The following is a 26,355-nucleotide window of genomic DNA, read 5'->3' as shown; positions in this document are numbered from 1 at the left end:
ATGCGGCCTGGAAGAATTTCCAGGCGCGGAGTCAGGCTTTTGTGGTTAGAAGGCAGTGAATGTGTCCTTTTCTTTTTTTAATTTTTTTAAGTCTATTTACTTACTTCGAAAGAGAGAGCACAAGTAGGGGAGGGGCAGAGAGGAGAGACCGAATCCAAGCAGGCTCCATGCTGTCAACACAGCACAAAGCCCAATGCGGGGCTCGAACCCGCGATCCCCTGAGATCATGACCTGAGCTCAGATCGGGAGTTGGACGTTTAACGGACCTTGCCACCCAGGCGCCCCTGAATGTGTCCTTTTCCGATCCGGTCCAGGGGAAGCCGCTGAAGGAGGCGCAGGGGGAAGTTGCCTATTCCGCCCTTTTCCTAGAGTGGTTTTCAGAGGAGGCCCGCCGCGTCTACGGAGACGTCATCTACACCCCCGCCAAGGAGAAGCGGGCGCTGGTCCTGAAGCAGCCCCTCGGGGTGGCCGCGGTCATCACGCCGGTAGGTGGACCGACGGGATGGGCAGGGGCCTGGGGTAGGAGACGCAGCGAGGGACAGCTCGCTCTTCCTCGGGGAGACGTGTGCTCCTGCCGGGGGCTGTCACCTGCCCTTGCTCCCTGATTCCCGGTGTGGGGTGGCGGCTGGGGAGGCCTGTTTCTAATGCCTGCAGAGGTGGGGGGACCCACGGCAGGACCCAGTGGCTTTTCTGACGTGGCTTAAAGTCTGCTTCATGGCAGGGGCTCTAGCACATCTGCAAAGGTCTTTTTTCCTAGAGACAGGATGTGACACATTGAACGTGCTGTGGTTTGGGGACATTTTTGTGCTGAGTTTATGGTTATCATCAACAGCCAAGTGTTTGCGTGCAGTGGGCCGGGATCTGCAGGTGAAAAGGCTAAGAAATACAACATTGTGTCTGCCTGGACAGAGCCACAATACGCTGGTAGGGCACCCAGCCCTGTCTGGGCCACCAGAGGGCCTGCTGCCTGCCAGGCCTCTCGTGTCAGTTCACCTGGAGTGCCCGCTGGTCCCGAGACCGCTTTCTTCCCTGGCTCAGCAGAGTCACAGGCTGACACCCCCCTGTTCCGTGTGACCCGGAACTAGATGTTCACAAGCTGTGTGACCTTGGGCAAGTTACTTAACTGCTCTGTCTCAGTTTTCCCCAACGGATGTCCTCATTGTCCTCCAGGATAGTAATACTGACCTCAGTGGGTGTTGATGAGGATTTCATTATAATTTAAAAGTGCTTAGAAGAGTGCCTGGCACAGAATCGGCACTATGCAAGTATTTGTCAAAATAAAATAGGGAGAGGTCTACAAATATAGATCTGTAAATAGAAGGAAGTAATAAATCGCCTGCCATTTGGAAAATTACCTTTCCTAATGTTTTCTCCTAGAGGGTCAGGCAACTACAGCTTTCAGGCCTAACCCAGCCCTGCTGCCTGTATTTGTGAATAAAGTTTTATTGGGACACAACCACACCCATCCCTGCACGTACTGTCTATGGCTGCCTCCACATTAGAACCACGGAGTACTTGAGACAGAAACTGTACATCCCCCAGAGCCTAAATTTTTACGATCTGGGCCTTTACAGAAAAAGTTTGCCAACTCCTGGTGTGGATACTCTTGTACTGTTTTAAATTCTGAAAATGTTCCCTGTGTTGGCGAGCCTTTGTCCCCAGAGTCGCCCGGGAGGACAGGTGTCAGGTGTTCTGAGAGCTCACCTGTGCAGGAGGAGCGGGAGCACTGCTTTGGGAGTCGGTGTGTGCAATGGCATCTGTTGACTGACTTCCCGACCGCCTGCCTTTGAACGACCGGGCGGTCCAGCGTCTCTCATCTCCTCTCTGCTCTTCTCACCCCAGTGGAATTTCCCCAGCGCCATGATCACCAGGAAGGTGGGGGCTGCCCTGGCCGCCGGCTGCACCGTGGTGGTGAAACCCGCTGAGCACACGCCCTTCTCCGCCCTGGCCCTGGCCGAGGTGAGCCTCTCCCCCGCGGTCGTACGGAGCTGACCAAGTCCAAGCAGCAGATTGAAAACCTGCCCCTTTAGCTGTGTCTCATGCTAGATGGTGTTGGGTTTTAACTGACTAGCAGTTATTTTAAGTCTGACGTTTGAGAAAAAGCAACGATGGGGGACTTTCTGACATCTGTACACATGTTTTAGGCTGCCCTAAAGATGCTCTCTGTCCGGGGCGCCTGGGTGGCTCAGTTGGTTAAGCATCCAACTCTCGGTTTCGGCTCAGGTCATGACCTTATGGTTCATGGGTTTGAGCTCCGCATCGGGCTCCAGGCTGACAGTGCAGAGCCTGCTTGGGATTCTCATTCTCTCTCTCTCTCTCTCTCTCTCTCTCTCTCTCTCTCTCTCTCTTCCCCCCCTCCTGCTCTCTCCGCTCCCCCCACCCGTTCCTCCCCAACTTGTTCTCTCTCTCTCTCTCTCTCACTCAAAATAAATAAACTTTTTTTAAAAAGGTGGGGGCACTTGGGTGGCTCAGTCGGTTAAGCATCTGACTCTTGATTCTGGCTCGTGTCACAATCTGGAGGTTCAGGCTCTGTGCTGGCAGGGCAGAGCCTGCTTGGGATTCTCTCTCCCTTTCCCTCCCCCTCTCCTTCTCCCCTTCTGCCCCTCTGCCCCTCTCCCCCTCTGTCTCTGTTCCTCCTCCACTTGTGCTGTCTCTCAAAATAAATAAATAAACTTTAAAAAGGTGTGGGGCTCCTGGGTGGCTCAGTCGGTTAAGCATCCAATTGCTGATTTGGGCTCAGGTCATGATCTCTCTGTTTGCGAGTTCGGGCCCCACATCAGGCTGTGCCCTTGCAGCTTGGAGCCTGCTTGGGATTCTGCCTCCTGTCTCCCTCTTTCTCAAAAATAAACAAACGTTAAAGAAAAGATTAAAAAATGGTATCTGTCCATCACTTGTATTAAGTCAGCAGGCATACGACTAAAATGTGGGCATTTCTCACATCCAGGGAACCTCTTATTACCTCTCCCTTCTCCAGTTCAATCAGCATCCCATCAGATCTCGCCATTCTTCTGTTTAAAACCCTCCAGTGGCTTCTCCTGTCACTTGGAGTGAAGCCCCAACTTCTGCAGTGGCCTCCGAGGCCCTATAAGATGCCAGCCCCTAGCCCTAGTCCCCTTCCCCTCCCGGACCTTACCTGTCACTCTGGAGCCCCATCCCCCTCTGCTCTAGCTACTGTGGCCCCTGCTGTGCCTGAGACCACGCCACCCAGCTCACCCCGACTCAGCTCTCTCTCTGCACCTGCTTTTCCTCCTTCCAGCAGGTTCTTCCCCAGGCACGCCCAGGACTTGCTTCTTCAGATGTTACTCAAATGCCACCTTCTCAGGGAGGCTCCGCTGGCCACCCTGTTGGGAGAATCACAGCGTTGCGCTCCTGATCCCCTTCTCTGCTTTATTCTTGTTCCCTGAGATGCCGTCCTCCTGCCACAGCCGGCATTTCACTCACCCTGGAACGGAAGTGAAGATGTAGAGATTGGCACCTGCCAGAGCCTGGGACGGTGCCTGGGTCCAGGAGGCACCGGGGACGTGCTTGTGGGAGGCAGGGCTCCCGTGCAGGGAGAGCCACTCGTGAGCATGGCTGTCAGGATGTGGCCTCGTCACCCCCATCCCTCCTGGGCCGGGACCACCTCCCCCGGGGTCCCTGTGCTGCTGTCTCTTGCCCTGCGGTCAGAGGGAGGAGCTTCCCAAAGGCAGTGGCTGTTACCACATTACTGCGTTTGCCATTCGAGGCCCCTGGGACCCGCTGTGGCTCCAGACCCAGTGGCCAGAAGCTCTCATTCTTTAAGGGCGTCCCCCCGCCAAGGGCACCTTATCTCAGAGACCAACAGGAAACATTAACTGAACGGGAGGCTTTTTTTCTAGATGAGCTGTTATAGTTTTCCTTGAAATAATCCTTAAATCTGTACGATGTGTGTACGTGAACCTTCTCATTAGGTTCCTCGGGCGAAGGTATAGGTTAATGGCATGGTTCCTACAAATTATGGTGTTCGGGGCCAGTTCCTATACAGCCAGTAGATCCGTCCTGCTTACGAAACTTATTCAGAAACACACATCTGTGTCGATTGGAAAGGCTCAGGACCACGTTTCTAAAAACCTCTGTAAACTTCGTCCAGACACCTCATCGGACTTGGGTTGGGTCTCCTGGTGTCCTGTTAGGATGCACAGTCGTCTCTGGTCTTGTGAGGTTGGCGGTGGGCGGGGGGTGGGGTGCTGGTCAGTGCCGCCTGGTGTGTTAACTGGTTACGAGTTACAGAAATGGTGATCTTTGAATTCTTTCATTTGTTCTTTTTTTTTTTTTTTTTTTTTTTAAGTAATCACACCCATCATGGGGCTCAAACTCACAACCTGGAGATCAAGAGTCACACACCCCCTGGACTGAGCCAGCTGGGCGCCCCTGAATTTTTCCATTTCATTTATTCACTAGAGCATTTCTGTAACACATCCTCTCGTTATCTCCTGCTTGGTCACCCAGCAGTAAATTCACATAGAAAAAGACCACATACATGCCTGATTTCCTTCTTTCTGTTTACCAGTGTCTCAAATTAATAACCTATTCATTCCTACCAACTGCCGAAGGTCACCAAGTCATCTGTTTTTTTAAGTATCGTGGATTTTAATGTATTTGATGAGTTTAGATCCCTTGCAAGTATTGTCCTTAATGAAGCCCAGGTTGTCACATTTTTGGTCGATGGCGGCCTCCTGGAGTCGGCTCCTGGGCGTTTGCACTGAACTCATGTCGTCTCTGAGAGCTTCCTTCCTGGGCGGTTTTCAGAGTTTGTCCTTCACCCGTGGTCGGTTTACTTCTCCAGAAATTCCTATCATCCCCGTGGTCAGTCTTTTTTGTCACTCTCTTGTACCCTTTTTCATCGTCTCCGTAAACTTTTTTTTTTAAGTTTACTCATTTATTTTGAGAGAGAGAGAGAGCACAAGTAGGGGAGGGCAGAGAGGGAGAGAGAGACATCATTTCCCTAATCTTTAAGAATATCTTCTTCTTGGGGCACCTGGGTGGTTCAGTTGGTTAAGCACTCGGCTTCAGCTAGGTCAGGATCTCACGGTTCATGGGTTCAAGCCCCATGTCGGGCTCTGTGCTGATAGTTCAGAGCCTGGAGCCTGCTTTGGATTCTGTCTCTCCCCCTCTCTCTGCACTTCTCCTCATTCTCTCTCTCTCTCTCCCTCTCTTGCAAAAACAAACACTAAAAGAATTTTTTTTTTTTAAGAATATCTTCTTCACCTTCTGTTTTCCATAAAGGGATTATCCGTTAGGTTGTTCTTGAGTTCCTTCTGGTTTGCTTTTCATTTCTGAAATTAGTTTTTCCTTGTATGTCTAATTCTTTCCTGCGCTCCCTTACCTCATTTCCAAAATTTCTCTAATTTTATGTTGCTGTTTTGTATCTTGTTACAATTAAAAAACTTTTTATTTCATAGTAAATTACAGGTTTTTAAAAAAATTTTTTTCAATGTTTATTTATTTTTGCGAGACAGAGACAGTGTGAGCAGGGGAGGGGCAGAGAGAGAGGGAGACACAGAATCCCAAGCAGGCTCCAGACTCTGAGCTGTCAGCACACAGCCGGATGTGGGGCTCCAACCCATGAACCATGAGATCATGACCTGAGCCGAAGTCAGACACTTCACCGACTGAGCCACCCAGGTGCACCAGTAGTAAATTACAGTTTTAATCTGCTTGTGGGCACATCTTTCTGGAATGCTCTTGTCAAAAAGGAGGCTTTCTGCGCCTCATGCTCTTTCTTTTTTTTTCCTTTTACTAGCGTTGTATGGGATTTGGATATTTTGGTGAGCACTCTATTTTTATATGAAGTTAGTTTCCCTAAACTTTTATTCTTTTTTTAAAGTTTATTTGAGGGGCAGAGAGAGAGGGAAAGAGAGGATCCCAAGCTGACTCTGCACTGTCAGCACAGAGCCCAACTCCGGGCTTGAACCCACGGACTGTGAGATCATGACCTGAGCCAAAGTTGGACACTTAACCAACTGAGCCTCCCAGGCGCCCCTGGTTTTCCTAAACTTTTAAAAGGAGGCCTGACTCTCTAACTCCATAGAGCACCTTTTTTCTCTCGGAGATTCCTGGCTGCACCACTCCTTCCCGCTGTAAACTGGGCCTTCTGCCCCTTATCACACGCTCCCGGGGCCGTGCCCAGCACCTCTCCCCCTCCCGCCCCCCCCCCCGGGGCCCTTTGGTCTTCCCCCGCGCCCGTCGGTCCTCCCGCGCCCGCCCCCCCAACCCCCCTCACCCCCGCCTCCGTCCTCTGTGCGGAGTCTCTGGCCGGCACCTGCTGCTGCGCTGGGCGGTCACAGCGGCTGCTCTGGGGGCGCCTGCCCTGCGTTCCGCGAGCACCTGGGGGTCGCTTGGGCTCCTCCGAGGCCCGCCCGTCGCACGGCTTCCGTCCGCACCCACCGGTGGGGCCGGAGCAAGCCGCCAGGCTCCTGGTTCTCCCACAAGGCTGCGGGGCGGGTGCCCGGTGCCCGCGCAGCGGGCGGGGGCGGCCACGCGGTTGTCCCGACTGCCGTCTTCGCGGCGGACGGCCGGGCAGTCGGACGGGTGAGCGCAGCGGCGCGGTAAGCACGCCGACCGTCCTGCGCACGCCGCTGCCCATCTCGTCCCCGATACTTCGGTTTGGCCGTGTCGTCGCCCTCGCTGGGTTTACGAGGGGACTCAGAGAGGGTGCAGCACTCTGCTGTTCCCACCGTCTTCCCAGAATCCCCAGTCAGGTTCCTGCGGTGTTGACTGTTCAGGAGGTTCGGACGTGACGGTGATTCCTGCAACGGCTGACCCAAGGAGGGTCAGTGTGGAAGGAGCGCGGGGTCCGGGTCCGGGCCCGGGCGCTGGCGGGTGGGCGTGCTGGCTCCCTTCGGCCCTGGTGTGCGGCCCGGACGTCGCCTCCCTTTCCTCGCCGCTGCCCTGCGAGGTCACCTGTGGGCGGCTCTGCCCCCTGCGCGCCTTCTACAGGTGAACCCCAAACTTCTTGAACTCTCCTCCCATTTTTCAGGGAAGAAATCCAAGGGGCTTTTTTCGGTTTTGTTTTTTCTCTTTATTTTTGAAAACAGAAAGTGGCATGAAAACTCATGCCGTAAAATAGCTCAGTGTGTGACAACACAGTATCACCTTGGCATGAATAAGGATCTCATTTCAGGCCCAAATATATTCTTATTCTGTCCCCAAGGTCAATTTAGTATTTCCCCCAGTACGTTTTGGATTTAAACAGCTGTTTCTCTCTTCCCGGTTCCGGTTTGATCACGTGCTGCACCCCCCCCCCCCCCCCCCGCCGTTTCTGTAGCTCGCGGACCAGGCTGCAATTCCTCCAGGCGTGTACAACGTCATTCCCTGCTCCAGAGCGAAGGCCAAGGAAGTAGGAGAAGCACTTTGTACTGACCCTCTGGTGTCCAAAATCTCCTTTACTGGCTCAACAGCTACCGGAAAGGTACGTGACTTAAGTGTCAGAGAAAACAGATGTCGTTCTATTTTCCTTGGAGACTGTGAAAATACTAGTTCATCGTTATCAACCTCTTAAGGAACATTCTCAGCAGAGTGTTGAAAGGTTTGTTGCATAATGTCTGATCATCCTCTGGAGACATTTTTGGATAGTGTCCCTTACTGTGAACCTGACCCAGGCTTCTGACCATACGGAGGGGTTGGCACAGCTGGAGCTCTCAGGATTTGTTGCCTGGGAAGTGGCTGAAATCTATCCGTTGTGTTTCCTCAGTTGTGAGATGCGCATTTCTTTCATGATCTGGAATAAAGTTTCCAGAAACATACAACTGATGTTGGAATGGAGGTCTTGGAATTGAACAAAAATTGTAGGTAGTAGAAAGGTCCTTACAGAAATAGAAAGGCCTTTTTGTTCGTTTCCTTAAAAAGCTTTACAGTTGTGCATCGTTCTACAAATTTATACTGAGAGAATAATTGCAGTGTTATTTTTAACAGCAAGGAATTAGGAAGCTAAATTTCCAACAGATGGGGGCTAAATAAATTTATGAAACAGTCATGCGATGGAATAAAGGAATGTTCTAGGGGTGCCTGGGTGGCTTAGTTGAGCGTCTGACTTCAGCTCAGATCATGATCTCACAGTTTGTGAGTTTGAGCCTCACATCCGGCTCGCTGCTGTCAGCCCAGAGCCTGCTTCAGATCCTCTGTCCCCCTCTCTCTGCCCCTCCCCTGCTTGCGCTCTCCCAAAAATAAATATTAAAAAAAAGAATGTTCTAGAAACATGTACTAACATAAGAGAATCTTCACGTTATAGTGTTACACTAAAGGAATATGGTATAAAGTGCTATGAAAGTGTTAAGATGCTCCAGATACGTGGTTAATTGGGAAGATAAAGGTTACAAAACTGTGTAAAGCTACCATTCTGTTTTCTTTATAAAAAAAAAGAGGAAGTACATATATATGAACTTGTGTGTGTGACCATATTCTGAATCAGTATACCCCAAAATTTTATCAGTGGTAAGCTATGGGCTATGGGATTCTGGGAGATTTTATTATCTTCCCTCTATTATGATTAAGCCAATTGTCCCGTAAAGTTTTTTAATTCTTTTATTTCTTTTAACATTTATTTATTTTTGAGAGAGAGCGAGAGACAGAGTGTGAGTGGGGGAGGGGCAGAGAGAGGGAGACACAGAATCTGAAACAGGCTCCAGGCTCTGAGCTGTCAGCACAGAGCCCGATGTGGGGCTCGAACTCATGAGCAGTGAGATCATGCCCTGACCCGAGGTGGGACACTTAACCTACTGAGCCACCCAGGCGCCCCACCACATAATTTTTTAATAGGTAATACACTTAGATGGTTCAAGAAGCCAGACGATGTAAACACGCTCACATTCAGAAGGCTCTCTCCTGCTCCTGACTCCCTCCCTTCTATAAGTAAATACTCTTTGTTTGTTACCTTCCTACTGTTCATCAAATAGAGATATGTGTTCTGTCTTATTTTTGAGAGAGAGAAAGAATGTGTGAGCACCAGCGGGAAAAGGGCAGAGAGGGAGAGAGGGAGAGAATCCCGAGAGAGAGAATCCCAAGCGGGTTCTACACTGTCAGTGCAGAGCCTGATGCAGGGCTCGATCCCATGAACTGCAAGCCCTGCGCCGAAACCAAGAGTCAGACGCTTAACCGATTGAGCCGCCCAGGTGCCCCTAGAAATAGATGTTCTCATTTCCTCCTTTTCTTATACAGACACTCATCCCACGTACACTACCGTGCGCCTGGCTTTTCCACTGCTGGGGAGTTGTGGGAAACAGAGGCTTACCGGTGCGGGTGGTGGGTGGCTGCTCCTGCCTGGTGCTCACGGAGTCTGTGCTCTGGTGCAGATACTGCTGCACCACGCAGCTGGCTCTGTGAAGAGGGTCTCCATGGAGCTGGGCGGCCACGCCCCGTTCATCGTCTTCGACAGTGCCAACGTGGACCAGGCTGTCGCGGGAGCCATGGCATCCAAATTTAGGAACTCTGGACAGGTGAGTCCTGCGGCGATTTTCAGGGTGTGTGTGTGTGTGTGTGTGTGTGCGCGCGCGCGCGCGTTTCACAAGGATCTTACCACCTGACTCACCTCCTGGAAGGAGACTTGTAGGTTCCTTCCGTAATTCTTTCTTTACTCTTTGGGCACGTATTTCTTAAGGCCCTCTTTTTGCCAGTGACTGTTCTGGGCTCAGAGGTCCAAATGGAAATAAGGTGTAACGAGGAATTTCATGAACGGATTTTTTTTTTTTTTAATCAAACTGTTCTCTTCCTACTCGTCAGTTATTCCCTCACCTTAGTTATTATCTTCAGTTTTCCCTCACCAGGCTTTTCTCTGCTGCGCAGGTAAAGTCATCTCCTCAGACACAAAACAGCCTGAACAGCTGGGGTCTGAGGCCCACAGTCTTAAGAAAAAGAAAGTAGGAAAATGTTGAGATGGTTCTGGAAAAACTCAAAGCCCTGCTGCCTGGGTCTCACTGTCCCTGAGGTGGAGGCGGCGTGACAGGCACACGGTACAGGTGCCCAGGGGGTGTCCAGGTTGCCATCGGAGTGGCGGCCCGAGTTCACACCTCCAAGGAAATCTCGGAATAACACATCTGGTGTGGACCTTCAAAGTGACCTGATACAAACCCTGCATTTTATAGATGAGGCAACGAAACTCTGGAGAGACTGTTTGACTTGAAGTGTTACGTCCCTGGGTCATAGTGCCAGCCAGTACTGCTAAGGAGCTGGGACTGTGGACCAAGGGGCCTGTCTCCTGGTTTCTCTCCAGGCTGTTGCCAGAAACCTGGCTTCTTACAAAATATCCTTAAGCACTTTGTCTCAGAGTACCATCAATAAGTGGTTTTATTTTTTTTTTTAAGTTTATTTATTTATTTTGCAAAAGCTCATGTGAGTAGGGGAGGGGCAGAGAGAAAGAGGGAGAATCCCAAGCAGGCTCCATGTTGGCAGCATGGAGCCCGACTTGGGGCTCGATACCATGATCCATGAGATCATGACCTGAGCTGAAATCAAGAGTTAGACGCTCAATGGACTGAGCCACCCAGGTGCCCCAATAAGTGGTTTTAAATGCATTCCAGAGACAGAATAAAAACTCCCTGAAAGGTTATATTGTGGGGGAAAAAAGGTGAAATCTTGTATAATACTCTGTATCAAATAGTTTTCATCCTTGTGTTGACCTTTGGTAATTAATTTTTCCCCTTTCATATAACCTTAAATAGCTTGGTTGTCTCCGAAATACCTGTGTTTTCTTTTAGAAACATAAAATGCCAATATGTGTAACCTTCAGAGTTATAAAGCTACAACTTTGAGGTATGTTGATTTAAGCCAGTAAAAATGCACAGGATGCAAAATTATCTATCTATATATAAGTAGATAGTTTCTACTAGAAAAATACATGATTAAGAAAAACATACGGGAAGAAAATCTATCAGTGATAACTGCAATTCCTATAATGTGGTTGTATTTTATAATTTTAAAATATTAGGTCTAATTAGGAAAAAATAAGCAAAGGTCTTTTCAATAATTTAGGTTGACATGGAAGAACGGCCATTTTCAAAATGTCAAATTCAGCCAAACCCTTAAATAGTTTAATAAGCTAGGAGATAGAAGTCAGTCTTTGACTGCCTTCCTTCCTGCTCCTGCTCTGTCACTGCAGCATCACTGTCTCTCGTGGAGTTACTGTTTTTTTATGCTCCTTTTTTCTTCCTGTTTGTTTCATAATGGCTTACTTAACCCTTTGGAAAAAACTTGAGTCAGGTGGCTTTCTCTTTTTTGTGCAGATGTTTGTACTTGCTTACTTGTCTAACCTCGAGGTGAGGCAGCTATGGACGAGGTTGGAGAAGAACGAGCACTTTGTGCATTCGTCTTCAGGGCCCCGACCCCATGGGGAGGAATATGGCAGGTTGGACACAGGACAAGAGCCACTTGGGGAAGTGTTTTCACATTGAGTATCTGATAGCAACAGTGACACGTTTATTGGTTGGGTCAGTAGCTTCTGACAAATGGTCTTGTGAATTTGGTGTGGGTTTTTTTTCTGTCCAGACTTGCGTTTGCTCAAACCGTTTCTTGGTGCAAAGGGGTATCCACGATTCCTTTGTGAAGAAGTTTGCCGAGGCAATTAAAACGAACCTGCATGTGGGTAATGGATTTGAGGAGAGAACTACTCAAGGCCCATTAATTGATGAAAAGGCGGTAGAAAAGGTAAGTTCATTTGCTTTTCTGTTAAATTTCATGGTTTCAGTGTCAAGAGCTTTAACTAGCAAAAAACACTTTAGTAAGGTGCCCAGCAAGGCTGTTTTGGAAACAATGGAGAAATCAGAAAAAAGTGAATTTCTGCCCATTTGCATGAATTAAATAAATGATATCATCTGGCTTATAAGCTTTTCTGGCTCTGTCATTACACTGAGCGCTCGTGAGATGTCACTTTATTTTTAATGTTTATTTTTGAGAAAGAGAGAGAGAGAGAACACATGCACGCACATGTTGGGGAGAGGCAGAGAGAGAGAGGCGGACACAGAATCCGAAGCAGGCTCCAGGATCCAAGTTGTCAGCACAGAGCCCAACACGGGGCTCAGACTCGAACCATGAGATTATGACCTGATCTGATGGCAGACGCTTAACCGACCGAGCCACCCAGGCGCCCCGAGCTCTGTTACTTTAGATCTCCTACTGCCCTCCCTAAATTTTCTCTGATAGTGGTGATCATTCTATCCCTGGCTGCCTCAGGAATTAGGATCTTGAAAGACAAAGTTCTTTAAATTTTTGAACAGCTAAAAGGAAAGGAAGACTGGTTTTATTTTTGAAATCATGGGTGTTTCAGCTGAAATGCTGGCTTCCATTGACAACAAAATGCCCTTCAGAAGAATCCTTGGCAAAAGCATCTGGTAGGGAGATGCAGAGGAACAGAAGCCACACCCAGTATTTACAAATGCCAGGAGAGAGAGACTGCTTTTAGAAAGGATCTGTTTGTTCAAAGAAAGTCACGGTCTAGATAGATCACTAGCTGGGCGAGAGTTCTGCCCTTGGTGTTTTAAAACATAATCTCCTGTTTTAAAACATAATCCTTTTAAATAAAGAAGATGTACTACATATATACAACGGCACATTACTCAGCCATAAAAAAAAAAAAAAAGGAATGAAATCTTGCCATTTGCAACAAATGGATGGATCTAGAGGGTATAACGTGAAGTGAAATAAGTCAGTCGGAGAAAGACAAATACCATAAGATTTCAACCATATGTGGAATTTAAGAAAAAAAAACAAAGAAATGACTCAAGAAAAATCAGACTTTTAACCACAGAGAACACACTGGTGGTCACCAGAGGGGGAAAGAGGTGGGTGAAATAGGTGATGGGGATTTAGGAGTACACCGATCATGATGAACACTGGGTGATGTCTGGAACTGTTGAATCACTATATTATATACCAGAAACTACTAGAACGTGGTATGTTAATGACCCTGGAATTAAATAAATAAGGGGGGAAAACCTTATCCTTTTTAGAGTTACTTGCAAGGAACTTTCTTGTGATACGAACATCCAGTATGCTCTTTAGATAAGTCTCTATTAATAGAAAGGATTTTAATGGAATAATTTAAGTTGGACAGAAAATGGAGGCTGGAGATTGATGTGCAGGGAAGAAAGGAGGTGGCCCAAAGACCCACGTCTGTTGCCTCACCCAGCGGGAGCCAAGGGGAGCACTGAGGTTTGACAGAGCTCTGATAACTGTCTAGTGATTGCCTTGGCATTGCCCTAGTAGAGAACATGCGTTAAAGTGTATGCTGGCACCACCTGCATTTTTGATGTGACTTTGGACCCTGTGCCTTGATTGCCAGTGGAGACAATTTGGGTCTGAACTAGCTGTGGCTCGAGGGACAGAGTGCTGGTTCTTAACCCGCCCTGTGCCTTTCACAACTGCAGATGCCAGAGTCCTTCCCGAGGAGACGGGGTGTGAGTAGGGCCTCAGCACTGAGAGTTTTTCAAGTGCCCCCGCTATTTTTAATTTGCCAGCCTGGGAGACCACTGTCCTAGAGATTTTGGTGTTCCTGCCAAAGTGAAGGTGCAACCATTGGCCTCTAGAGGGCGCTGTGTCCCAGGACTTCGAACAAGGAAGGTGAAGGATGTTTTTCAGAGTTTAGTAGAAAACCTCTCGTCTGCAAAAATCCATTGTGCCTGCTTTAGTATACCCACAGTCACAGGGTAAATTTGGGTGGGGGGGGACACTGCACATGACATCTAATATGACCAGAAAAGGGCAGACCATATTCTCTCTGGGGGCAAAGAGGTGGACCTTGTTAAATATATTAGTTTTCGAGCTATAAATCATGGAAGGTAAGCCATGACGGCTAATGGGGTTTGTTGCAGACAGTGGACCCTGAGAGCATGTTAGGGGGCGAGGGATTAAAAAGGGTGGTTCTGGAGGGTGGAGTGTGCCCCAGCCAGTTTTCACCTTTCCTGAAATCCCGTGGCATATTCTGCCAAGAATAAAAGTCCTCCCCTGGGAGGTCTCCGGGGACCAAAGGTTGTGGAGAACTTCTGGAAGGAGGAATGGATGGTGCTAATACAAAAGTCAAAGCAGAAAAAGCATTCCCAGGGGAAGCCTGTAGGGGAAGTGGGTGCCATTTTTTAGGATGGAACTTTCTAGAAGTGGGTAGGGTAGGAATGGGAGCAGGGGAAACATGGCGCCAACTAATTATATTTTGTACAGTTTTCTGGGCCGTCCCTACACCATTGCACCTTGCAGCCACCACCAGGAGAGTGTAGGCATTTGCTCTGGGCAGGAGGTGAGCTACAGCTCCAACCTCAGTTGGTGTGCCTTTGCCCTCTGGGGACAGGGGCTGTCCCTAACGTGAAGCCTGCCAAGTCAGAATAAACCTGAGCTTGCCGTTGTCCCCTTGTTCAGGGGAGAGACCGGAAACTGTAAAGGCCACCCACGTCACCCAGCCAGTCCTTCACGAGGAAGGTGAACAGCCAGGGTTTGGAGCAAACCCTCAGCAATGAGAGGAACACCTGACCCTCAAGGAAGCAGATGAGTCTGGGAACAGAAAGGAATTTTCTGAGGATCTCAGAGCGTCATCCGTGTGCTTCTGAGAAGATAGCGCATCTACAAAACAAAAGCAGGTCCTGTGAAAATTGAGGCAGTGAGAACAAGAGAGTTTTCAGAAATTAAGCACATGATGGCCAAATTTTTTTAAAACATCAGTAGATGAAGACGGAAGGCAGAACCAAGGAGAATTTAAAGCAAAAGATAAAGAGATGAGGGGCACCTGGCTGGTTCAGTCTATAGAGCATGTGACTTGATCTTGGGGTCATGAGTTTGAGCCCCATGTTGGGTGTAGACATTACTTAATAAATACAAGTTGTTTTTTTTTTTTAAAGACAAATGAAAAATATGACAAATTTGAAAAGAAATCAGAATTAATCTGAGGTGAGAGGCATATCCATTTTAGCTACAGGAACTCTAGAACAGACATGGAAGAAGTAGCATTATCAAAAAAATGAGAAATGAAAACTCAGAGCCAGGGGGGAAAGACTTTACCAACTGCCAAGTGGAAGGAAAGCAGAAAGCCCAGATCCGTTCTGCTCGAACAGTGGAGTGTCAGGAACAGAGAAGATCCTGAAAGCTTCCAGAGATGGGGGAAAAGCTACCTGCCAAGGAGCAAGAACAATTTTTGAAGCGCTCTTCAACAACACTAGAAATAGAGACGTGTGCTTAGCGTTCTGAAGGAAAATTGGATGACAATTCCACCACCAACCGACACAAGGTAAAAACATCAGACATGGCAGGCAGCTCTTCCTGCCCATGGGTCCTGTCCCTGTGCTTTCAAAAGCTACTTTTGCACCCCCCTAAAAAAAAAGAAACAAAAACAAAACCGTGAGACACGCAGTGTCAGGAAACTCAGGAAGCACACCATTTTCAGTGCACCTTTTTCAAAATGACCACTTGAGAAGAATGTATTAGAACAAAGTGAAAGTGAAGAGGACAGCATGGCACCCAAGAACTCGGAGCCAACTCAAGAGTGTGAGAACAGAGGCGCCTGGGGGCTCAGTCAGTTAAGCATCCGAGTCTTGGTTTTGGCTCAGGTATAACCTCACGAGCCTTACGTTGGGCTCTGTGCTGACAGCGCAGACCCTGCTTGGGAGCCAGTCACTCTCTCTCACTCTCTCTCTCTGCCATCCCTCGCTCTCTTTCTCTCAAAAGAAATAAAGTTAAAAAACAAAAACAAAAAAGAGTGCAAAGAACAAATGTCAGGGCAACTTCAGGGTGCCAGGCCCAGAAGGACATCAGGTCATACCAGACCCTTCAACAAATAGTAGAATGGAACAGCAAAAAACAAAGAGCAGGGGAAGGCGGCATTGCACCTGCCACATGCCCTCCTCCTGCCTCTGCGTCTCCACGTATTTGGTTCTTTCTACCTAGAAGGCATCAGGGCACCTCGTTCTCAACCTGTTTTTTTAAGAAAAAGAAATGAAGAAAAGCACAGTTTTCTGCAGATTTAACATTCTAAGAGATTGTATCCTCTCCAACGTATCTTCAAGCCCGCTGTCCCGGGCTCCTCCTCTTCTCTTCACGCAGGTAGAGAAACACGTGAATGACGCGGTGTCCAAAGGCGCCACTGTTGTGACAGGCGGGAAGCGACACCAACTTGGAAAAAACTTCTTTGAGCCCACACTGCTCAGCAATGTCACCAGGGACATGCTCTGCTCTCACGAAGAGACGTTTGGGCCTCTGGCACCAGTTATCAAGTAAGACCACCCAGCGGGTGGATTGGGGAAGGAGGACACCAAGAAAGGAATGCGGTTCGAGTGCCGTTTCAAGGCCCTGGGGCTGGGACGGGGGGCTGCAGAGGCAGGGCTGTGTAGTGTCAGCAGAAGAACAACTCCCATTCATGGTTCTAAAATAATTTGTTTTTATCATTGCCTATGCAGAGCACAGAATTCAGCAGCTTCTTTACTTTGCCTCCTGACTTTTGTGTTTTCTGCTGAAATCATTTTTCTTCTCCTCAGAGCACATCCTCAAAGAGTTCTTTCAAGGGAGTTAGGGAAATGCACTCACTGCGCTCTTAGGTGATGTTGTGTCTCACGTTCAAAAGTCAGTAATAATCAACCTGGATAAACTTCTAGGTTCAACGCTGTATCATTTCTCGGTCTCCTTATTTCTGGAGTCGTTACTGAGAAAGTTGGTGTCTGGTTCTTGTTTCTTTGAAAAGGATCTAGTTTTTCTTTTTTGGAGACTATGAAGATTTCTCATGGTCTCTGACGTTAAGTTCTACCGGTGAGGCACGTCATGAGCGTCTGCACGCTGCGGTCCTAATGTCTTCCTTGAATATCTAAGGTGTGTGTCTGGTCCCGGGAAATTGCCGGTCACTGTTTCTCCAGCAGGTTTTTCTCTCCCCTCCATTCGTTCCATAACGGCCTCTAGGAAGTCTGTGATAGAGACACGTCCGCGTCACCCCACTCCTCTTCGCTCTGTTCATCGTACCTCCTCATCTGTTCCCGACACCTTCTGGGACATCCCCTCCCTGCCACCTGCCCGCTGAGCCATCCATTCCTGAGATACATACACTGGGCCACCCAGCCCACCCACCGTGTTCCTTCAGTTACTGTCATCCATGCTATCTCCACTTTTTTGTTCTTCCCCATAATGGAGTCTCCCCACTTCCTCATTCTCCCTTGTTTTGCTGTGGATGCTTATCCGTTTCTTACATCTTTTTCTGTCCCACTGTTGCTGCCTCCTGGCTTGTAGATCATTCTGTTTGTTATCCTTCTCCGTCTCCTCGAGAGAGATGGCTGGCTCCTGCTGCTGGCAGATCTCTGAATTTAAGAACTGGGGTGCTCAGAGCCCTTTGCCCCGGAAGAATGCTTCTCAAATCTTGTTCTGGAAAGAAAGGGATACAGCTGGAAGGGGCCGCAAGGGGCTTTGGTTTCTCTGCTGTTCATCTCAGGGAGGAGCGCACGCACGCAGAGCCCTGCCCCCCCCCGTCCCCCCCCCTTCCTGGGGACAGCTTGCTTCTAAAGTGGTTGCTGATTGTTACAAAGTCTCGGTAGGCAGCAAGAGCAGTGATCCTTTTTGAAGGCATTTGGTTTGACGTTCCCGAGTCGCCGCTGTTCCGTATGGCCAGCCTGCTTGCCTCTCGTTCTCACCAGAGAGGAACCGTGTGTGTTGAGCAGCGGGGCTCTTTGCTCCCGTGCTCGGCCCTGGGGTCTCTGCAGATCTCCCGACTTACCCCGTGCCATTATTCAGGAAACAAGTCAGGAGACCAGAGAGCCGGTTTTCTTTGCCCTCTCCCCTACAGATTTTGCTGACAACCCCTTTAACTCTGGCAGGTTCGACACAGAGGAGGAGGCTGTGGCGATCGCTAACGCAGCTGACGTCGGGCTGGCAGGTAGGCGCTCCCGGCTCTGCGGGAATCAGAACCACTCCTGGAACCGATGCTGGTGTTTGCCTTTCAAACATCCCCCTGGGTTTTGAGTCAGAAACGCCATTGTAGCATGTGTTCTGCTGCTTTTCGGGGCACGAGCGGGTCGGTGCAAGGTCATGGCCTCCTGTCTGGTCCTTCCCACATTTGGGAGCTCCTGGTGAGAGCTGGGGGGCAGCTTGTGGGTGGAGAAGCGCACACCCCAAAATTCCCACGTTCTCAGATGCTTGATGCCTGGAAGTTCACGTCTTTTTCTTCCACTCCGCCTGACTCCTGGCGGCCTGAACCAGACCCAGGGGAGCTGCAGGGACCCTGAAAGTAGCAATGACCGTGCGTGCAGACGGAGCCTGAGTGGCCACCGTCCTTTTAGTTCGGAGATGGTCAGGGTGGCCACGGGACGTATCCCACTGCCGGGACACCAGCGTATGCACATAAATGCACTGGCAAATCTGCATTTAGCATCCGCAGTGAGGGGAGCTGAGGGGAGCGCGCTGAGGAAGATACAAAGACATAGAAACACTGTTGCTCGGTCGCAGCTTCCCCTCTGGGGGTGAGCGAAGTACGTGGAACTGGAGGAAGGCCACGCACACTGGGGAGGCCCTTCCCCCAGCTGCCTGTGCAGACCTGTCACGAGGCTGCAGTAGGACGTGTGCCCGAGTGCCTCGGTGACACTGCGCCCAGCGCGCCTTTCGTCCCTTCCCAACAGGATGCGGGGAGAGGAGGCCGCAGCCTGCACTAGGCCATCTGTGTTAGGCAGAGATGGGAGGAGAGAGATTCTGGGCCCGGGGGCCACATGGGTTCAGTTCGTAAAGGGTGGTGGCGATGGGCGTGATGAAAGGAAACGCTGAAAAGGACTAGACAGAGGTCGCCTGTGGCACCCTCTGCTTTAGACGCGACGTCTGTAACGACTGTATAAGCTGCGTGTGCCCTTTCTTCCCCTGACAGGTTATTTTTACTCTCAAGACCCAGCCCAGATCTGGAGAGTGGCGGAGCGGCTGGAAGTGGGCATGGTGGGCGTGAACGAGGGGCTGATCTCCTCTGTGGAGTGTCCTTTCGGCGGGGTGAAGCAGTCTGGCCTCGGGAGAGAGGGGTCCAAGTACGGCATCGACGAGTACCTAGAGCTCAAATACGTGTGTTTCGGGGGCTTGTAGGACTCGTCAGTGCTTTAAAAAATAAAAAAAGGAAGCTGACGTGCACATACGGGGACATGCCATCCATTATTCTAGGTGAACTTCTAGGTTAGTGGAATTAGGGATTTTTCAAACTCCTCCAATACTCATGATCTTAAGCACAGGTGAGCCCCACCCCTCCCCTTACCTAATGAGGGACCAGCAGATGCCACACGTCTGGGGCGCAGACCCCCCAAGAACCAGCACTGCGTATATAGAGCGAAGCCCTGGGACTCCACCAAGAGCTGGGTGTCCCATCCCAGAGGCTCATCACTGCCTGGGCCATGACCATCTCCCCTGTGGCTCTGAGCTCACACCAGAGAGGGCTGCCCGGAGGACCCCTGAGCATGAGGACAGGCCAGGCAGAGGTGGGCCCACCGTCCCTGTCAATCTCCTGGCTCAGCTCTACACGCCCGTGCCGTGTATTCCTAAATGTTGCCACAGAGACTGAATTGATCATTTTTAAGACTTCGAAGTAGCACAGAATCTCCTGTGTTTCTGTGAGGAAAGAAGGAACACGCCTCTTTTTCTGGACCTTTTTTCTTAAGCTTATTTTTCAGTAATCTCTACACCCAGCATGGGGCTCAAACTCACGACCCCAAGGTCAAGAGTCACGTGCTCCACTGACTGAGTCAGCTGGGCGCCCCGGGACCGTTTCAGTTAAAGCTTCATCATTCTAAATTTACTACTTAAAGACCATGCTCTCATCTCCATCCTGCTTTCCATTTCATTTCCATTTCCATTTCCATTCCATTCCATTCTCCTTCAGGAAGTCAGCCTAGGCGGAAAGCAGAGAGCAGCAGAGGCAGCTGGGAGAAGGGAAGGCACAAAGGCGTGGCCCGGCAGCCCTTGGGGGGTGGGGGGGGAGCTTAGTTCCCGTAGATGCGCCATTCAGCAGTCCGTCCCTCATGCAGAGGAGAGATGCTGTATGTGGCTTGCTTAGTTCAATGGGAGATTGCGAGGCCAACAGAAACCGAAATGTTTGCAAAAAAAGAAAGAAAGAAAATTCGGTGCCAGTAAAGGGACCATTATTCTTAGTAGCGGCAGAGCCCCTCCCTGCCCCCCAATCCAGCTGTGGCTTTGCAAGGTGAGGAAGGCTGGGGCCCACCTGCACTCCTACCCAAGACTGAGCAGCTGTCGCCCGCAGCCTGCCCTTCCCGTCCTCACCCCCAAGAGCAAGCAGCCTCCCCACAGTGATCCCAAGAGGAAAATGAATTTCCATAATTGCCAGTCCACCTAATGGAAGAGGCGCGAGGCCTTTAAATTCAGGCATGTCTTCTCCAGTAAGTTTTTACAGCTCATTATTTGTAACAAAAATGATGGTGTTTCCTTTCACTTGGAAAGAGGAGCTCTGATTAAGAAAATTCTAGGCCTTTCTGGACATGTCTCCCATGCATATGGATACACTGAGGAAAAGGAATAAAGGCTGTTCCTGGCTGTACAGGCAGAGAGGAAGCTCTTTCCCTTCCTACTCTCTGTGTGCAGAATCCACTGACACTCTGTGGGTATTCTGGGTAGTCGAAGGAAAAAGTAGTTCCTACCCCTCCCCCCATTTCCACACTGTGACTTAGCATTTGTCCCTCCGCCACGGGGAAGCCTTGGGTAAGTCACTAGCGGTCCAGAATGCCCATGGGGACGGAGGAACTTAGAGCCGGTGCTGGAGCTCCCTTGACTTAGCCTGCCTCACTCCAGCCACATCCCGATACCCACAGGAGGAAGGACCAGAAATCTGCCTCCTGGTGACATGCCTCCCCCGGGCCCTGTCAAGAGTCACATCCGCAGCATATTGACAGCTTATTTCTACCTTTTGTTTTTATAATTTGGGGCTTGTTTTATAGAACATTCTAATTAGGATTTGGGCATGTCCATCTGTTTTCTGTTAATAAAATTCCTATAATGTTATTTGTTAGAAGTCAGGAACACGGATGCTTGGAGGTGTTGAGAGAATACGCTCAAAGTTACATGTGTCACTTTGCAAAACCAGTGGATCCCTTGGCTGGGTGGCAGATTTGAGTTTTCTTGTATATTTGGCCCACCAGGTAAATTCAGGTTCAGAGACTCATTGCGGTATCTTTGATTAATTTTGTAATTAAAATAATTTGGGAAGGAAATAGGTTGCTGTTTAGTAAAATTGTTCCGGGTTGTGGGAAGAAAGAAAAGTGTCTTTCAGGGTTTGTTTTTCAACAACATGAGCATGTGTGGCCAGGAGCTGGCAAACTACAGCTCACAAGCCAAGTGTGGCCTGCCACCTGTTTCTGTACAACCCGGAGCGGAGGATGGCGTTTGTGTTTCCAAATGACAGGGGGGGGGGGGGGAGGGGGGGGTCAAAAGGACAGTATTTCACGACACAAAATCATGTGGAGATTCAGATTTTCGATTCTATCCATAAAACTCTATTGAAACACAGCCACGCCCATTCGTTTCACATTGGATCCATGGCCACTTTGTGAGCAGAGCTGAATACTGGCGCCCGAGCCAGTAAGGCCTGCAAAGCCTACGTCATTTACTCCGACTCTTTACAGAACACGTTGGCTGTCCCCTGATCTAGAGATCCCGAGCCTGAGGGAGATACTGATCCTCCTGCGTTTACCAGGCATTCTCTTATTTTATTGAACACCTGTGTAAGAAGCACTTTTCTGGGCATCGCTCCAACGAGTTCTCACCAAGAATTTGCCAGCAATTATCGAGGACTCAGGTGAAATTATCCAGATAACACAAGTCTGGCGGCCTAGAGAAAACTCCTCAGTTTCCTTTCCCCAGCTGGGCAAGGATTCTCATTGCAACGACCTATCTTCATCTGTTGTATTTACCCCTTTGAGTGGCTTTCAAACACGATTTTAGGCCACGTGTTGTGTCTTTTTTCCCTTATTCTCATGGAAAGACTCCGTGAAAAGAGATCAGAAGCACAATGCAAAGAAATCTATTTTATTGGTAACTTACTAACTTTCGATTGTAGCACGTGACTGCCTTCTCAGAAGGCTGGAGACCGGGATTTTAATTATTCATGTGCAGCTATGTGAGACAGCATTTTACTTGAATAATAGTTATATGGTGATTTGTGTGTGTGTGTGTGCCATATGTGTGTATGTTTAATTAATAAATGTTGTATGAACAGAATTTCCTGTTTCTGCGTTAGGGTCTCTGGTGGTGGTGGGTTTTTTTTCCTTGCCGGTTCATTTTCAGTTTACATTGGATATTATTAGACCAGTTCAGATATGTATGAAGACTCTTAGCAGACTACACCATCCCAAGCCTGCTGCTTTGGCATAAAGATTATTGTGAGCTGAAGATGCCCTGGAGAAGCAGATGCCAGAAAAGCTCTCTGCCTTCCCCCTATTTTCTTAAAAGCCGGACCTGTTTTCAAAGGTGCCCCATCCTCTAGGAAGGACTGAGGTTGGTCTCTGGAGATGACTCAAGACCCAGTCAGCCTGGAGAGGGCACCAAAGGAATCTATATAACAGATTTTCCCAACTGGCCTTTATCTCCCAACTGGCCTTGAAAGCCTACGACTGCTTCCCTCTGTCCTGCCAATTCTCTGCACACTGATCGTTCTTTGTTGAAGGTGCTCTGTAAGCCAAAGGGTTGAGCCACCTCTCTGTTCCTCATTCTCCCCCGTGTCTCCCATGTTTGCATGAGGCATGCCTGTTCATCAACTTCTGTGTGTTTCTTCCTTGTTCCTGTAGATTTCAGGGCAGGGGGCTCAGCCAAGAACACAGAAGCATAGATGGAAAGTTATTTTTCCCCTCCTTCATGGGTAAATAGAGCTCCCTCCCTGGAGACCTGTAGTCTGTGAATGCCTCAGGCCAGGAGCCTGCAGATGAAATTTTGTATCCCGACCTCTGTCCTGTGTGCCTCATTAGATGTTTGCCAAACTGAACGGAAAACATACCTGGTTTGTAAGCGTGGCCACGTAACAGCATATTCTCCAGCTTTCCACATTTGCCAGCCTCACTCTTCTGCTCTTCCTGTTAATCCATTATGTACTTTTTCCCAAGTTTGGGTTTTTCCGATACTGAAAGGTATGGGGAAGAAATTCCCTGAAACTCTGCTCTTCAGATATAATCACTGTTAATTATTTTAACAATGTATATTTTCACCCACTGTTCGTTTATATTTTAAGAAATTTCATGTGACCTTGCCGAATGTGACATTGAACAAAGGTAGATTTTTCATTAGAAGAAAGAGCAGTGCCACTGGATACGTCTCTTTGTCATTCCACTGATCTCATGCATTTCTTTTCACCTGATTTGATTTTTTTAATGCTTATTTATTTTTGAGAGAGAGACAGAGCATGAACAGGGGAGGAACAGAGAGAGAGGGAGACCACAGGACCCAAAGCAGGCTCTAGGCTCTGAGCTGTCAGTGCAGAACCTGACGCAGGGCTTGATCTCACAGACCATGAGATCATGACCTGAGCTGAAGTCGGATGCTTAACTGACTGAGCCACTCAGGCGCCCCATCACCTGCTTTGATTTTTAAAAAAAATGAACATGGGGGGCGGGGCGCCAGGGTGGCTCAGTCGGTTAAGTGTTGGACTCCTGATTTTGGCTTAGGTCACGATCTGACACTTTGTGGGTCAGGTCCCCACACTGGGCTCTGTGCTGACAGCATGGAGCCTGCTAGGGATTCTCTCTCTCTTTGCCCCTCCTCTGCTCTCTCTCAAAGTAAGTAAATAAACTTAAAAAAAAAATGAACATATTGTAGTATTGTATTTAATTCATTCATGAGGAACCTGGTAAGGGTATTATAACCAGTGGAAAGGAGAAGCCAAAAGCTCCCCAAACTTGTATGGATGCACAACACTGAAACGGACGAGAAATGGAAACACACTGTGTAGGAGGGAAATCAGTCAAATCCTAGGACGGACAGAATTTGCATTTGGCACCTTTCTTCTCTACAATGTTAAAGTCAGAAAATGCCTCCAGGGCAATGAGTGTGAGAAGCAGATAACCCAGGAAATAACCCTTTGCTGTGTATAGACAATGCATAGTTTTCCACTGAAGCTGTTTTTGATTTTGATTTTTAAAATTACTTCATTACCAGCAGAAAACTCTCCACTTACCTCTTAATTTGTGGGGTTTTTACGTGCTCAGCCTAGGCCATTACTTAGAAGCGTTATTTTCCATCTTCCTACCTTTCCTTCCATTCACTCAGTAAAGGTTCACCTGCTACGGCTTTGTTTCTAATTTAGCCTGCAACAAATTAAACAGCAAATTAGTGTGGTCTTCATTTATGAGGTCTGGGAAACCTCTCTGGAAAAACAGCAGGTCCTACTTATTCTGAGAGTGTGGAAAAGCTAACCAACATATGCTATTTGCACATGTTATTTATAAATGAATGGAAATGGGTTTGGAAATCAGCAGTCTGCAAGTTTACTTCTCATCTATTTTTATCAGCTAACGAGAACGGTATCGCCACAGGTTAGGCCACAGACAGTCCTCTGTCCCAGTGTCCGAGGACACGGATGTTTTTGCAGGTACTTGGTCAGATTAGGGAAGACTGAGCTTTCTCTCTGTTGTGCTAACGACTCAGGCCTTCAACTCTGGGCTCATCACCTTCAGGAGGACAGAGGTGATAATACTAAGTAGGCTTCAAATACAGGAAATTTGTCCATTCACTAAACTCATCTCAAAAAGGGAGACTCTCTGTTTAGCTGGAGACAAGCTGGCTTTGCATTTTTGTTTAACCTGTTCCTGACATTAACGGAAAAGCTTTTAGCATTTCCCTGTTAATCATGAATCTGTTTCCTCTCAACATCTTTCCACCCTTTATTCTGAAATAATTACAAATTCACAAGAGGCTGCAAAAGGAACAGATTCCTCTGTAACTTGCACCCATTTTCCCCCAGAGGCTACTGCTTACAGAACCAATAGCAGGAAACTGACATTAATTAGTATCATACTATTAAGTCAGCCCTTCTGCCAGTTTGCCCAGTTTTCATGTATGTTTAGATATGTGTGATCCAACTTAAGCACATTAGTAGGTAGGTTTGTGCAGTCACTGCCATGATCAAGATACGGAGCTGTTTCACCCCCACCAAGGAAATCCCTCCTACTATCTCTTTATACTTAGCTGGCTTTGAAAGTACAGTCACTTGGCCAGGTTTCTTGTTAAATTTTCATTCAAGTGTAACGTGCATGCAAAGAAAAGCGTATGTAAGTGAACTCGCTGAATCTTCACAAACTGGGGACACCTTGTGACTGGGCACCAGAGAAAGAAATGGAGCACTGCCAGGCCCTACCTGCAACCCTTTGGAATGACCAGTTTTTCAGGGAAGTCTTTGGACTACAGCTCTCTCTCTAGATGCCAGAAAATGTTTCACTTTCCCCCAAGATCAAAAGGAAAACATTTCTGCTTTGGGGAAGCTTTAAAGTAAGAGTTTATGCTAAGTTTCAGGTGGGCTCAGACTGAGAGGTTTTTTGTTTTGAATGTATTTGCAATAGTGGAAAGTCATCACTGTTCAGATTATAAAGATTTGACGCAAAGGGCAGTTTGGGTCTCTCAGTGAATGAATACAGAGCTCTCGCAGGACGGAGGGCGACCTTGGAGCCCTGAACCTAGTTTAGGTAACCACAGTAGTCCCATCCCCATTACAGGGCTCTTTTACTTCAGCAAGTATTTTCCTGGTCCAAGTTGCTAATGGATTCATTTAAATGGCTTGGAAAGGAGGAAACGTGACGGATAAAAAGCTCCAAAAGTGGATGTATACTATACGATCCCATTTATATGAAACTCTTGGATACTCCAGCTAATCTGTAGTGACAGTGGATCGGCTTGCCTGGGGAGGGAGAGGTTACCAAGAGTCAGAGAAAATTTCATCTCAACCGTGGTGACGTTTTCCCGGTTGTACACACACCAACACTTACCAAGCTGTACTACGTGTTTGCAGTTATTATGAGTCCGCTATACCTCACGTACCATTTAAGTCAACGAAGCTTTGATGCCAAGACTTCTACCCCAACCCAGTGGCTGGCTCGCTCATAAGCAGCCCATGTAACAGGCAGGCACGGCTGTGAGGCTTTAGGGAACCGACAGGTGACACGCCACCGTTCCAGAGTTCACAGCTGGGAACGCGACCACGCGGGAGGCACACAGTCGAGGTACACAGAAAACACGCGGGTTCCGCGGTGGGGAGAAACCGGGTTGGGGGCTAAGGCTTCGGTCCGCACACCTTCGCCAGCTGCAGGCCTCCTCCGGCAGGGAGCGCTCGGCCGTTAACGTCGGGGCAGAGGTGGGGGCCTCGCGCAGGACGAGCAGGCCCCCTGCGGGACGGGCCCTCCAGCGCCCCAGAACCGGCAGGGAGCTCTCTGCAGG

The 26,355-nt window shown here is 48.7% G+C and overlaps 1 protein-coding gene and 1 long non-coding RNA gene across 8 annotated transcripts in view; one reads left to right on the top strand and one right to left on the bottom strand.

Annotated features, from left to right (window-relative positions):
- ALDH5A1 (aldehyde dehydrogenase 5 family member A1) overlaps nt 1–22,158 on the top strand; it is a 27,531-nt gene extending 5,373 nt beyond the window's left edge. The window contains exons 3-10 of one of the 2 annotated variants that reach the window (XM_058732846.1): nt 315–485; nt 1,843–1,959; nt 7,286–7,429; nt 9,309–9,452; nt 11,497–11,655; nt 16,030–16,199; nt 17,781–17,839; nt 18,818–22,158. In XM_058732846.1, coding sequence (XP_058588829.1) covers nt 315–485; nt 1,843–1,959; nt 7,286–7,429; nt 9,309–9,452; nt 11,497–11,655; nt 16,030–16,199; nt 17,781–17,839; nt 18,818–19,023 — 1,170 coding nt within the window. In that variant the 3' untranslated portion in view covers nt 19,024–22,158. The remainder of the gene's footprint in view (nt 1–314; nt 486–1,842; nt 1,960–7,285; nt 7,430–9,308; nt 9,453–11,496; nt 11,656–16,029; nt 16,200–17,780; nt 17,840–18,817) is intronic. The other variant, XM_058732847.1, reaches the window with a different exon arrangement.
- Nucleotides 7,016–26,355, bottom strand: LOC131513690 (uncharacterized). 6 transcript variants are annotated; one of them, XR_009262719.1, is made up of 5 exons: nt 25,960–26,355; nt 24,104–24,233; nt 22,931–23,053; nt 17,160–17,331; nt 16,067–16,880 (listed from the first exon to the last, which is right to left on the bottom strand). It is a non-coding gene; the product is annotated as an uncharacterized LOC131513690 (long non-coding RNA). The 6 variants fall into 6 exon arrangements; XR_009262718.1 differs by lacking the exons at nt 16,067–16,880; nt 17,160–17,331 and adding an exon at nt 7,016–7,738 and having other exon boundaries at nt 25,960–26,347; XR_009262715.1 differs by having other exon boundaries at nt 16,067–17,331; nt 25,960–26,347.

The sequence above is a fragment of the Neofelis nebulosa genome, chromosome 6, assembly GCF_028018385.1.
Source record: "Neofelis nebulosa isolate mNeoNeb1 chromosome 6, mNeoNeb1.pri, whole genome shotgun sequence".
In the NCBI taxonomy this organism is placed as follows: Eukaryota; Metazoa; Chordata; class Mammalia; order Carnivora; family Felidae; genus Neofelis; species Neofelis nebulosa.
This window is presented reverse-complemented; position numbering and strand designations above follow the sequence as displayed.